General features: G+C 42.3%; 1 protein-coding gene across 3 annotated transcripts in view; it reads left to right on the top strand.

Moving 5' to 3' along the window:
- Positions 1-674: 674 nt before the first annotated feature.
- Positions 675-14,889, top strand: part of ST6GALNAC5 (ST6 N-acetylgalactosaminide alpha-2,6-sialyltransferase 5) — a 69,769-nt gene continuing 55,554 nt past the window's right edge. The window contains exons 1-2 of one of the 3 annotated variants that reach the window (XM_035332979.1): positions 675-1,008; positions 1,574-1,804. In XM_035332979.1, the coding sequence (XP_035188870.1) occupies positions 940-1,008; positions 1,574-1,804 (300 nt within the window). In that variant the 5' untranslated portion in view covers positions 675-939. Of the gene's footprint in view, positions 1,009-1,032; positions 1,389-1,573; positions 1,805-14,889 lie in introns of those variants that run through there. The other 2 variants (XM_035332977.1, XM_035332978.1) reach the window with 2 other exon arrangements.

The following is a 14,889-nucleotide window of genomic DNA, read 5'->3' as shown; positions in this document are numbered from 1 at the left end:
AAGATAAAAAATGAATTGCACTGACTCCAGCCTTGAGAAAGCTGCTGTTGTGACCATGGTTGAGTTAGCCTGCTGATCGTTTTCCCCTTAATGTGATCCTTAATGTGATATAGCTATAGGTTAGATGTGGAACCATATATTAGAACTATTATTTCCATGAGTAATTTCAAGAGAAATATCTCTGTGATTAGGAGATAGATTTTTTTATTATTATTTTTTTAATGCTATGCTGTCATTTTAATAGCTTTGTAAGAAACCAGCCTTACAGAGGCTTGTTGGGCAGGGGCAGATCTCAGTACAGGGAATTCCCAGAGCAAGAAGCCTATGTAAGTCCAGGTCCCTGGCTAAAGTTTTTACAACCGAACCGTACACCATTAGCACAAAGAAGGGAACAATAAAAAACTTCAGAAGGCTGCTTTTAAAGGAAGGGTGGGAAAATGCCCGTCTTCAGCTACCGAAGAGACGGCACGGGGAGCAAGCCTGGGAGAAACTGTAGTTCTACGGGGAAAATACCGAGGGAAGCTGCGATCAAAAGGCTTTGGAATCGGCTCGGGGAAAGCTTGCAAGGGGGAGGCGGTGGCAGCGCCGCACCAGGAGTTGGGGGCGTCGGTGTGGTTCGGGAACGAGGCTTCCAAGTGCTGCCTGCCCGCTGTCGGGGAGCCAGCGGCGGTTGCGCGGGACGGGGACGAGAACGGGGACGGAACCGGAGTCGCTGCCCTCCGGCGGAGCCCCTTGGCCGGGGGGAGGCAGAAGTTAACTTCCACCTGCCCTGCAGCCGCCGCTGCGCCGGCGGGAGGAGGCGGAGGCGGAGGCGGAGGCAGGCGGGGCAGCCGAGGACCCGGCTCTGGCAGCCCCGGGGGTCCGGCCGGCCGCGGCTCCCCCCGCATCCCCGCCACGGCGCCGCTTCCCCGGCCGAGCCATGGCCGCGGCATCCCCGCCATGCCGAGCCTAGCGGGCAGCAGCGGGAGGCCCGGCGGCCGGGAGGCGCCCAAAATGAAGAGCCTGCTGGTGAGTGCCTTGCCGCCGATGCTCAGCCCGGCTCCGGCGGGGGGGGAACGGGGCTGCCCCGGGCCCCCCGCATCCCTCCCCGCGCACCCCGCGGCTCCCCGGGCTTGCGGGGAGCCGAGCGAAACCCAAGCGGTGGCGGCGAAGAACTTTCCGCCTGCTTTCTTTTATTCGTGTTGCTCGCCGTTCGGGGGATCCGGCTCTGTGTGTGTGTGTGCGTTTGAAGGAGCGTGCGGAAAACCGAGCTGCTTAAAGGACGAGGCCGGAGGGAGTCGGGGGGGGGGGGGGGGCGACAGTCCCCAGCACTCGCTGAAACGCACGCATGAGATGCCCGGAGGGGGACGGTGCATGGCGAGGAGAGGCGCGGGGAAGCCGGGCAGGAGGCAAGAGGCAGAGCCGGGGACTGCCAGCGGGGCAGAGGAGCGGGTCGGCATGGGGGGTGAGGGCGATCCCCGGGAGCACTTTGCCGGGGCTCTCGCAGCGTGAAACTTGCGGTGGGGAGCGGGGAACGGAGCGGGGCTGCCGGCCGGCCCCGCAGCGCTCAGCCGCCTTTCTCTGCCCCCCGCAGCGCCACGGGCTGGCCGTCTGCTTAGCGCTCACCACCATGTGCACCAGCTTGTTGCTCATGTACAGCGGCATCGGCGGCGGGGGCCACCCGGAGCCGCGGCAGCAGCAGCAGCAGCAGCAGCAGCAGGTGGCGGCGGTGCCCAGCCGCCCGCCGGGACGCGACCAGCAACGCCCGGCGCTCCCCGTCGGAGCCGGGCTCCTGGAGGGCTACATCAGCGTCCTGGAGCACAAGGTGAGCCCTCTCACCGGGCACCCGGGGGTCCTGCACTGCCCCGTCCTCCGAGGGGACAGCCGAGCTCGCCTTGCTGCCCACCGGAAGGTGGTGGGGGTTTCAGGATGCTCCCTGGCGCTGGCTCTGGCATCCTTCTGGTGTCGACGCACCTGGCCCTGGATACGTGGGTTAGGGGGGTCAGGAGATGGTGGCCAGCTGGCAGACAAGCCTCCGTGGTGCTGTTTTTTCTCTCTCTAGCCCAGCAGTAGATGCAGGGTGAAGTGTTTGGGGTCTGGTGCTGAATGCTGGAGGTACGCTAGCTCTAGTGCCGAGGAAGGGTTAAGGAAGTAAGTTTAGTTACTGGAAGGGAAAGTCGATAGGCAGGTGTTTATTCTTAGCTCATTTAGTCTTGGGAAATGGAAGAGAACTGTAGCTCCTGCACAAATGACCTTTTCATCTTCCTCCTGGGAAGCAGAAGTTGTCAACCATAGTTTCCATTCTAGAAATCGAGGGCACCTCTTTAATGGTGATCAAAATGGTGTCCCTCCCCTTGACATGGGAATCATCAGACTGTGATGCCCATGCATGAGAGACAGGCAGACTGACCTTTGGTATCTCACAGGACAGATGTAATGAAATGAAGTGAGCAAGGTGGCACATCCATGCTGAAGAGGTACTTGAGATTCAATAATTTTCTCAGAAGGCAGATTCCTCTTGCCACTCAGGCAGTGTTCAGTGTGTTGCGTTTATGTGGAGGCTCCAAGGACCCCCCTCTGCCAACCCCCCAGCTAATGTTTAGGATGCACACTTTACAGCAAGAATGAGAAAAACAAGCAAGGGAAGTGAGGATTCTCAACTTTCTCATGTTTTCACATCCAGACTGACATCTTTCTGAAAGATGTGTTGTCAGACAAGTTACTGGGCTCAGTTTAGAGGTACTGTGTGAAGACTAGTGACTTTGATATACAGGGATTTTTATTGTTCCTTCTGGCTTCGCTTTCTATGCAAGAGTTATCTGTAGTGCTCTTAACACAGAAAAACAGCTCGTGATGGTCCCTTGTAGGCTTTATTTGCTTTCTTACATGGTTCCTTGGAAATGCTCAAATGTAGTGCCTGTCGGCTATAGAAGAAGCAAGCTTGGCCATGGGGCTTCCTAATGCGTGTACACCGACTGTGTGTTCTTTTGTAATTCTTGTCCTTCTTGGACATGGCTGTAGTGATGAGGTGTAGATATATATGCGCATGATTTTTGTAAGCTGTCATCACTGAAAAGGAATCTGTGGGGTTTTTTAGGCCATGTATGTGCATAGCCATCTGACACTGGTAACCCCTTATGACGGTTTCTCCTGACTACAAAATATTATTAGAATACATTTCAAATTATTATTCTGTGTTTATTATTTTCCAAGGTAATTTTAATGTTTCCCTGTGTTTTGGAAAAAGCTGCTCCTCTAGCTTTTTAATATATTGTAGTATGCCCCCAAACCCACAGATACTCCATTTCTGAATTTTATTTCACACAGCTCATGCCTCGCAATAGTAATCTGCTGAAGCTTTAGTAACTTTTCCACGTAACTTCTGTGGGTCAAAAAGAAGATAGAGCAGCCCCTGCTGTGATCCCAGCTTGCTTTGTGTTATTTTAACTCACGAGATCCTGCAGAGAGCTATGCCACCGTGCTACACAGAGCCACGAGGACAGGGAGATGATGGCGGAAAGAAGGGCTCAGATTTGGCTCTTAATAGTGCATTTGTTTTAGTAATTTAAGAGACCCAGATACTGAACGTGGATTTTCAATCCCAGAATACGTAGGTTTCTGGTAGGATAAAAAAAATGGTGAGCTTGAAAATCCCAGGCACTAATGGCTTGGAAAAAGAAGGGTGCAGGATTAGTGATGATGAGAGAAGGGGAAGGAGAGAGTTTGCAAGAACTGAAAAAGGGTGGCAAATTTTCAGGGAAAATTTGTTTTTCGGAGGACAGCGAAGACTGCAGAGGTGACAGTTTGAACAGCAATAAGCATAGAAGTCCAGTCCAAAGTGAAAGAAAATGATGGAATCATGGAGATTTAAGGAATGTTAGGAGAACTGCAAGAAGAGAACAAGATAAACTTCTGTAGCTGTGAGGAGGACATGGTATTTTAAGAGACAGGCCTGGAAGGAGACGAAAAGTATTTGGTGTATGAGGACAACAGGCTTGGAAAGGTAAGGGGAGGAGAATGACTTCAGCAATGGTGTGTGTTGTTTCGATGGCACAGAGGTGACTGTGAAATGACAAAGGATGGATTTTTCACAAAACAGCTGCCTTAATTTCCCACATAGAATCTGCACATTATCTGTCAAGAAGCTGAATGACCATTTTACAAAATTCATCCTTTGCATACAGTTCATGCACTGTTGACAGGAGTAGACTAAATGTTGAACTCAGGTCTAGGAGCTAAAACACGTTGATAAATTTAGAAAGACTTTTTTGTTTGTTTGTTTGTTTTCTGGAGCCCATGGCTTGCTTTAATAGGAAAATTAATTTAATGTTTTTGGTGTTGTACCCCTTCTGATATCTTTAATGAGAGTACATATGCACGTATATGTAGAAGCTGATAAGTGATAAAGTTATTAATAAAAAATTGCAACATGGATATTGTCATGTACAGAAGCTGTACTATACAGTTGTATAGACATTTGTCTTCAGGAGTACAATTTAATAATTGTCCACCTTATGATATATCACATATTACAAATGCCTATCACTTCTAGCAGTACAGCTCATTTGGTAGCACTGGGTGATTATGTATGGAGACTGTTTCCCAGAAAATCAACATTCTTAGTAAAGTACCAATGATTTTAAAATATAGCTTGCAAATCTGTAATTACCAATTATTTGCCTTTTATTTTACATTCAGTAAGAACTGTAGTTCCTCATGCATCCTGTCAAGATAAGCAAGCAGTCTCAGAGTACGGCTAAAATACATAATTGTCTTTTTCCTGGGTTGGAGAGTCTTTTTTGCAGGAGTCTCTTGTCACTTGGTCAGATTTGTGATGTTCTGTTCTTAGTGTTTTGTCTTTATGGCTTTTGCAAGCCTTTTTCCCTGAACAGAGAAGCAGAAATCAGAATCCTTTTTCTTAGCTTTAGCAGCCTTTTGTAGTTTAGCACTGCAAACTTCATTTTTGTTGAACTGAGCTCTTAAGAAATGTAGAATGGCAAGAGATTCAGAGGTGGGTTCTTGGCATTTCACCTCAGCATGTCCCAGACCAACAGCAGTTGACAGTCACTGTTGATGGATGTTTGAAGTGAATTAATACCCTTCTTTTTCCTAATAGGCAGATGTTTATATCCTAAAAACTCTCACATTTGGAACAGAATACATAGTTTGCTGATGGCTGCTGTTGGGGGGTCAAGGACTGAAGCACAGCAGAGAGGTAGCAGCTGCCGTACTTCGAGGAGCAAGAGTGTCTGCAGAGGCACATTGGCAGAGGAGCACTGCTTAGCTTTTGCATCTGCAATTAGGAAGGACAAGAGTCCCAGACTGTCAAACTAACATCTTTCATGAATTCTTTGAGTGTAATCCTGAAATTAAAGAGGTTTTGTCATTGGTGTCGAGGGAAGCAGAATTATGCTCTTCCGTAGGGAGGCATGAGGATAAGACTTTCTGCTGATTTATCACAGTGCTGGCAAGAAATTACAATGCTAATATTTTTAAAGCAATTACTGCATACAAATAAGAGACTGTTAATGAAAGTAGGAAACCTAGCACTATTGCAAAACTTGCAAGAAATAAATATTTAACCATTATATTACTATTCTGAAATGAATGTGAGAACATGTCTCTGGATACTTAAAACGCTTTTTACCCAGTATTGACTCAACAGTTGGTACTACAAATAAAATATGAGTTTGTCACATGTGTAATTGAATAATATTTCAAGCCATTTTGTTTCTTAGAAAATTATACAAAAAATCAAAATCAGTCTTGCGGACAAAATGTATGAGTTACTAGAACTCTGTTGAAATACTTTAAGAGAGCATGGAGACCAACGTGATAATATAAGAGATCACAATGTTTTCTTAATTTATGATAATGTAGATTATCATATGCAAAGAGATCTTTGTGATCCCTGTAAATTAATGCAGATCAGAGAGTGGTGTAGTTAATGAAGTGTTTGAGGAAGAGTCGTTCTGCAAATAGTGCCATAGCTCCATAATATCTGAGACACACTAACTTGTTCTCAGATTAAGCTGTTTTTTTCTAGGTTAGTAAACTTTTATTTTTTTTTCCATTTAGAGGTGGAGAGTGCAATCTCACCATGTTTTATGTCCTTTTTAAGGAGTATTAGAGAGACACAGTTTGGAATTTGAATTTTACCTAAGTAATGAAAGCATTGATGTTTTGGGGCTGAATATTTAGAGGGGGTCATTAAACCAACCTTCACAACTAACCTATGTGGAGATAGGAAGGAATGAGGGCTATAGTTTCTTTGAAATGAATTTCTCACAAAATTGAAGGTATCTTGGGACAAAATAGCTTGTCTTGCCTGAGGTGGGATCAAATACACTGAGTTAAACTAAACCATATTCCATGATTCCATTAATTTTTATTTTTTTTTTCTTTAGAAATCCTTACCTGTAAGGGAAGGAGCACAGACTTTGCTATGCAATTAAATATTTGATGGAGTTTTTATTATAAGAGAGATCCACAAGGGGGAGACTTTATTCTGGAATAACCTTCTTGGGGGACACTCGCACCTGTCAAAAATCTAAGTGAGGTGAGAGTCCAAAAAGCCCCTTGGTCAGTGTTTTGTTGGTTTCTTGGATATCTATATGTATATATATATATATATATTTGTGTGTGTGTGTACTGTAGTTACCTTTTCTTCTGATAAGCTGTAAGTTCATTACTGACAGAGTAAACAAAACAGTAATATCATGACAACAGGAGAATTTAACTGAATATACGGACATACAGTCTGAGACCATTATATTTTACCAGATTTACCCAGTGTCTGAGTAACAATTATCTTGTGCTTTACATTTTCTTGCTTTTGAGCTCCTGCAGTAGCCTGCTTTTTCAACCTAACAAATCATTATTCTCATCCTTGTCTAAAATTTTTAGCAGTTTCCACGTGCACCTAGTGTGCATTATGGAGCACACAACGATGCTGGGAAATGATGGTACATTTTTCTGTTTTCCAAGTTGCTTGGCACCTCTGCAAAGAACCAGTAGTCCTAGCTTGGCACTGTTCCTACTTACAAGATCTTGAAATATTTTCAAATATTATTTACATAGAGGCATGAGTTAGCTGTGCAGGTTATGCATCTGTTTTATTCAGCTTTGTGAAAGGGGCATCTTCTGTAGTTGGACAACGTTTATTTTTACAATTCTTACTCCAGTGTCTGCTTGAGAGAGAATATATTAGCTGTCAAAGTAATAAAGCCAAGTAATATTTTACAGTTATAACTATTGCCTAATTCTTTCTCAAATTAGTGCCATTGAAGACGGAATCTAGCAGAAGTAGTGGCTCCAGGCCGATAAGAGGACCTGTTGCTTGAAAGAAATGTCTGAAAAGAGTATGGGTACCATTCAGGTGTCCCTGAAGTTGAAAGATGTTTGGTATGCATCTAATATATGTTGGTTTTACATTAATTCATGTAATGTGATACATAAAATCCTACCCAGCCACAAACTAGCCATGTTCTGATCATTTCCTGGTTGTTGAGGAGATTAAGCAGAATAAATCATTGTCATAATACTGAGAACAGAGAAAGCACTGGACTTTATACCAGATGAAGATCTTGCCCCATGTAATTTGTGACATGATCTAAAATTGTGGTATACCTTAGTCTTTCATATAAACTGAAACAAAAAGATTATTTCAGAGACTGTATCACAAATTCTTGGTGATTGATTTTAGTACAAGCATAAATAGTAGGTAGATGGTCAGGTCAAGACAGTTAATGCAGAATTGTATTTTAATTTTCTTACATTTTGAAAGAGTCACATCTCACAGCAATATCTGACACCATGAAATTGGTCATAATAATTACCTTCTTTTTACAACTGACTCAGACAGAATTCCTTTTTTTTTTCTTCCTAGAAGAAAAATTGCAGAAACATGAAGATGTTTTTATTTATTTTGTGCTTCTCATTTTTGATTGTTTCTGGATTACAGCCTTTCTTCAGACTCACGGAAAGTGAAGAATGAGTTAATATGCTCTTTCCTGTTTAATGAATGCCCTTTGCATCATATTTTAAGAAGTGTGAATGGCCTGTTTCCCTTATCTCATTCACTGTCTTCTTTTAAGAACACGAAAAATTCCTCATTTGGTGGATATGCAAAAGACTTCCAGACGGGGAATTAGTGACACTTTGTCTGCCAGGGAGATTTGCATGTCTCTCAAGCAAAACCTGTTAATTTTTTTCTTTTCGTTTTCATCATTAGTTTCAATGACCACATTTATATTTCCAGTACGTGCCTAAGTATATTACACTTCCTAACAATTTAAATTTACCATGTTACGCACTTTTTGCACACTGTCTTTCACTGTGAGCATTTTAGGCTATTTCCATCTTCCTGTGAAGACAAAGTGCTCTTTTGAAGGGCTTTAATCCTTAGTGGAAGCAAGTCTGAACTAAATGAGATTTTCAATGACAGGAAATGTAATTTTTGTTCACAACTGATGGATATCTCTCGATAGAGTTCCTTAAGTTTTCCCTTTCTGCTTGTCCTGGGGCGTAAGTGGATATTGAGTGCCGTCCTAACTGTGTGATCTTCAGAACAATAGACTGCAGGTAGTCTCCTTTCCGCGGTGACCTTCTTTATTAGTTTAACCTGTATTGCTCAGTAATGCTCTGTATGCACATCCTTGATGCTGAGGTGGCATTGATACTGAGGAGCTCAGTGTATTAATTTAACTTCTAATTAGGGCAATTATGATCAAATCAGCAGTCGTTTGGTGCTGATATAAGCAGATATGACAGCACAAAAGCTACTTTGAAGGTGAGATGAAGCATCATGATGTTTCACCTCATCCCGTTTTCAGCTCCTCCTTAAGCAGTCTCATCACTATTTTGCTCCAGCAGTTAAAGCTAAGAGTGGTGAGACCAGGTTAATTACTGAAGTTTGCTCTCAGCTGGAAAAGCAAATATTTTCAGTTCAGGCACTGCTATTAATTGTTCTCCTTTGTCATTCTGAAAATATCCAAATATGGTTAAGAATAAGAGTCTCATAGGATGGGACAGATCAAAGCTGTAACCTTCAGCCTTCACAGTCTGTTTGCAAAATGCAGATGGTGAAGTGGAGCTCTGAGGTGCCCCCTGATGGTGTATGAAAGATAGAGCTGGGCGCCGAGAAACCCATGCCGACACGTTCCTGTAGGGAATATACAACATGTGTACTGAGGGTAGGCAAATCTGGTAACAGTTAGTGCCTGGGCTGTATGCAGAGAGGTACGTGCTCCCACACAGCGCAACAGAAATGCTATGTGTGTATCAGCTGTGGTACTGAATGCTGGCTGGAACATTTTAAGAAAACTTTGGAAAAATATGAGGTTATTTTAAAATATGGAGGGGGTAAACTGATTGAAGTAATAGATTAGTAGAATACTTTTTTCACAATGATAATGAGCCAGTGCAAAATGTTCATTGTCTAAGATAAGGGAACAGCAATAGACTTACATGGTATACAGGCTTTTTTTTTTTTTTTTTTTTTTTTTTTTTTTTTTAGTTTGGATTTAATAATTTAGACTCTTGTAAGTAACACAGAACAAGAATATATAAATGTGTGCTTTGTCTTCTAATAGAACACATTAAGACTTCATTGCATTTGTAGAAAATTTCCCATCACAGAATGGGTGACTTGGTAAGAAATAACCCGGAAAAGAGCAGAAGTATATTTCTCAGTAAACAGGCAGTGCATTTATATTATGCATTTTTGTTTAGCAAATATATTTTTATTTTAGTGTGTTATTAGCCTCCTCAGATATTGTCGTGAAGTTAATATTGCAAAAGCAAAATATTCTGTAAAGTTTATACTGTCAGACAGCATTAAATTAGAGTATGTCTTGCCCTCAGCTATAGCAGGTCATAAGAGTAGATGTAGTAACACTCAGCAGAGCATCAGTATAAGATATATGTCTAAGGAAAAGAAAAACTCTACAGTGAAAGTTTGTGCAAATGTACATCTGTATCAAGCTCTGTGCACAGGAAAGTTAAAGGCAGCTGCTATGGTTCAGAAATGGCTCACTGAGAAATAGGCTTCTGGAGACTGCGCTCATCACCAAGGCACGCTACTCGTTAGTTTGCCTGCATGGGATTTAAACCTTTTGTTCCAGTTCGAGACACCAGGACAATTTTTGCAGATAGTGACATGAGCTACGTCCAGGCTCATCGCCTTTTAAACTTTCTTGCCTTCACTGCCTTCTCTGTGGATAGGCATTTTTGTTCTGTCAATGAAATTCACCCGCATGGCTTGTACAAACCATAAGCATCTGAGGGAGCACATGATGGAGGCAACTGACAGGAAGGTGGCCCGTCATTGAGGGGTAATAAAGTGTGATGCAGAGATCCCAAAGCTAGTGGGGGCTTGGTCAGTAAGTCCATGCAGTGTAGTTTGAGACAGGCTTGTTAGCTTGAATTTGAAATCAGAATTGTCACACTGTACCTGAGCAAATAAATCCTGGCCTTTGGCAGCAGTATTTCTTCTGGAGCTGGGTGGGCTCTGCACCGTGCTGTCTGCAGCATTCAGGGTCAGGATAGGCTCAGCTACACTGAGTGTCTTGGGAACGGTGGTACCAGCATGTCCAGAACATTTCTGGACAATTGTTAGGTGTGGTGCCAAGAACTGAAGCTCCATTTGCAATATTAGCCGTGCTTTATCTTTAGCCTTCTAAACTATAACCGCCTTGTATTTTGCAGAGATCGAACATTTGGCCCAAAATCTGCTTAGAAAACATTACAATTTCCAAGGTCTGTCTGTAGTCCTTACGAGAAATCTTCTGGCCATACGCATGGAAGCACTGCCCTCCCAGCCTTTATGCAGAGCACAGAGGCTCACAGCAATGTGTGCTGTTGTACAACCTGTGCCAACCCTTCCCTTCTCCGCTGTAGTTTACAACATGCCTTCCTTGGGCGCGTTCTTGAGGTGCTTGGCTAAATTTCATCCCTGGAGATTAGAATGACAAATGTGCTCCTAAATTTTGTTGGTGTCCATTTTATTCCTAATGCTACTGTAAAAGGGTTAGTTATACATATCTCAGCATATTGGTTGTCTCTAAAATAGGAACATAAAATCTCAAAATACAGCCAGTGGTCTGACTGCAGCTGCCAGAGTAATGCAGAATTAATGCTGCCTGTCCTCGGCAAATTGTCCTGTGCCTGGATATTTGTAGGTAATTTTTTTTTTTTTTTTCCCTAAAACAAAGCAAACCAAAGCACTTTAATTTAGATTATTTTAAAGAATATAGTGTTAAGAAAGAAATTACCATTATCATTGATGACTATCCAAAACACATTTTACAGATTAAAAACCTGCAGCAAAGTCACTGCCATTGCCACGCGTTCAGCTACTTGTGTATTCTCTTTGTAATACCGCTCCGGCTTTCTTTCTGTTTTTAATACCGATTCGTGAGTCTTAGGAAGACTGGGTCAGTTGGTTATAACATTGCTCATGTTGTCCGCGAGAACCACTAGGACACAAACAGGTCCGTGCGGAAGAAGCAGCACTCGAGTGAGGGCTTCCCCTCGCGCCGGGTGCCAGCTGACATGGTGTCGCAGCATATGGCGGGGTGGGAGTCTGCCAGCAGACAGGCGCGTGCTCTGCCCTCCCTTTGCGCTGCTTGGAGATGCGTCAGCTCCGCTCTGGCAGCTGAGGAACTGCAGTGAGCATGTTGCTAAGCCAGAACTAATAAGCTTGACAGGGAGGCAGGGTTTATTATCTTGGGCTCAGCAGGATATGTAGTGTGGTTCAATGGTTCATACCATAGAGCTTCTGCATGTCCTATGGTCTTGACCCACAGGCAGAGCTTGCTTGTGGTTGTATGGAGCATGGGCAGAGTTTGCTTGCACCTCCCTGCCAAAACCTGTACTGCACATCCTGGAGGTTTCCTCAAGCTCCTCGAGGAGCACAGGGGAGCACACTCCTCAGCGTTCAGCCAGAAGTGTGATGTATCTCACAGTACTTGTTACTTAAACTGTGGTCACTAGAACGGATTGCCAAAGATACATACATAAAAAGATTGTTTTTCAGCATTTCTCTTTTGTGCAACAGACTAATATGATAGATGACATTGCGGATCAGGTTTTCAGTTTTTTTGAAATGAGACCCTATGCTAAGTTCACAGAGCACAACTTAGTCATCTAATTTAGGACAAATTCTTCTGATTTCACTGGGCACATTCTTATCAAAGAAAGGATTTTAATTATGTTGGTTTAGAAAGTCATGTTTGAAAATCAGGCCAAGGGTTTTTGTTTGTTTGTTATATAGCTGTTTCTATACACCTAGACATGTCATTTCATTTGTAACGGGTTTTCTTACCATGTACATTTCGTTGGAAATATTGACAACTGCACCTTAATTTCAGTCAGTGAAGAAATTTTTGAAGATGATAGGATATTTAGCAATATCTTCACTATCTAACATAAGACTGAGCCTTAATGGTACTCTTCCCATAGCTAATTTCCATATTCATAGATTTAATTTAGACTTCTCTTCTAATTTTTATGAATCGCCAAAAGCTATGTTTTTAAAAAAGTAGAATCAAAACTAGAGCTAAAGTCTTCCTTTTCCCTGTATCTGCGTCGGGTCTCTGTGGCAGCACAAAGAAGCACTGAAGCTAGTTACAGATACGCTGAATATTCGTTCTCAGTAGCAGTGTTGGTGTATCCCTGATGGTTTAAGGGCATAAATGAGCTACTTTGTGCAGCTGGTAGATGTGCAGGAGGGATAGCAGGGCCAGGAGGGTATCTCTGGTATTAATGTGTCTGATTTCTGCCAGCACAGTGATCCCTTTTGATCTGCAGCAATTTGTGCAATACAGAGCAGCTTTCCGGGTATCTTTAATTATGCCTGTCGACATTTTGGCCTGGAAAGTGGAATGAGGCTGTAGGATCACCTTTCACTCCCAGCTGTGCTGATTTGAAACTTCGCACAGCTTGTTACCCAGCTGTAAGTATAAGGATCATGTTTCTGCTCTCATGAAAGACAATGAATGCACAGCACCTTGGGCTTCAGTAGAAGGTGCAGCTGGCTCTCAGCCTTTCTGTCAGAGCTCTCAAGAAGCAATAACAACATATCATATACATACATATGCATATTACCTATAATGACATATCTTCAGATCAAATCTAGGTTGGAGATGATTCACAGGACCTGAAAACTTGTATTTCATATTGCTATGGTATGTGGTGAAACTGCTGTGTTAGGAGCACCTTAGAAATAGAGCTTATGCTAAAAACACGGACAAAGCCGTAATGCTTATATCAGTGCTCTCAGACATATCTAGAATAAATTGATTGATGATACCATGCACCAGCTTTATTAAAGTTTCTCAGAACGGATTTTTTATAACTGTGCTGCTTCCTAGGGATATTTTTCAGTGTGTTATGAATATGACATCTCCTATTTGTAGTGCATAATGTGAAAAAAATTGTTTTAACATGATGATTAGTGTCCTAACATTTGAACTTTCAGGTATGATGGCTAATTTTCACAGTCAATAACAAATTACAAAAGAAGATTAATTCCACTTGAAAGTGCAAGAGGTGATCTCAGCCGTGTCCTGCTATGTCCAAGGACCAGTGGTTATTCAAGTCTTCAAGGCTTTGTGAATTTGATTGCATGCTCAGAGAAAGTGCATGAAAACCTTGTGACTGAGATCTGAGGTAAAAACTAAGGACAGCTATAACAGAGCAGAGTGGAAGCCAGTTTAGCTAAAATTGCTGTCCCATTGCCTCTTGAGTGTGGATGATGAGGTTGCATCTACTCTTTTTTTTATTGGAATTGCTTTTTGCGTACCAGTCTGCACAAAGCACTGAGACTTTGAAATTCAAAATAAAAGTAATCTTAAAAAAAATCGAATTCCTTTTTGTTTCCCTTTGAAAACAAATAGATGTGTCAATTTTTTTGTTTCATATCCCATATTTTACATCAGTAAAAGTACTGAAAATTACATTACACTGTGTTTATTAAAGCTGTGCTCCTACCCAGTAATACACATAAGACATCTTATACTGCCTTAAGGATTAAGTTAAGCTCCTTTGTCAAGCCTGTTGGTATGGCAGGACTGTTAATCTTTAACTGTCAGACTCTGGTGAGATCCTTCTTTAGACTGAGGCCATGTCTAAGTGCAAAAAATTAAAAAGTATCAACTCTCCTAGTATTTATGCCTTCATATTTTTGCACAGAGCAATCAATAAAAAGTGAAACAGCGTTAGACATAGATATTCCTGTAAGAAGATTGCATTTTCAGGGCCCTTATTTAGCAGCATCATAATTTGCTTTATGTTTATGCTTGTGAAATATGAAGACAAAGTTGACAGAAGGTATTCAAAATACTAAATTTATGAAAATAAGACGTGCAGTGGGTGACAGCCCATTGAGAGGAGGACAGGGGAAATTGTGTGAGCCTACTTTTTCTAATTAAAATTCTGTAGAGTTGTCTACGTTATGTTCATGTTTTATTACATCAGTAATTACTCTTACACTTTCATTTCAAATTACAGCATTAAGTCACAAAAGAGGAAATGTGCTATAGTTGCAGCATATTTAGAGAAGGCAAGACTTGAAACAAAACTATGAAAAGAGTGGTGAAGCTGGGAGGCAAAGTTAAATTCATCGTGAGGGATTAAACCTCATATTTTAGCCCCAACAAGGTATAAAACTGGTAACAAGGAGCCACAATGTTGTGCTATAGATATTAGATGTTCAGATTTCACTGTGGATGCCTGTACTGTTTAGTAACTTCAATATTGTCTTAGCTAAAATTTATGAAGAGGATTTTAAAATAATTATCCAATAATAGCCAAGTAGTGCAGTTTGTGCAAATATATGTGATCATGAAACTGGTAGCGTAATCATCCATTGAAATGATACAGGTTGAACATTGCAGCAGTTGCAAAAAA

Source organism: Oxyura jamaicensis, chromosome 8 (assembly GCF_011077185.1).
Source record: "Oxyura jamaicensis isolate SHBP4307 breed ruddy duck chromosome 8, BPBGC_Ojam_1.0, whole genome shotgun sequence".
NCBI classification, from domain to species: Eukaryota; Metazoa; Chordata; class Aves; order Anseriformes; family Anatidae; genus Oxyura; species Oxyura jamaicensis.
Note: the sequence above shows the minus strand (reverse complement) of the source record. Positions and strands in the feature narration are given on the sequence as shown.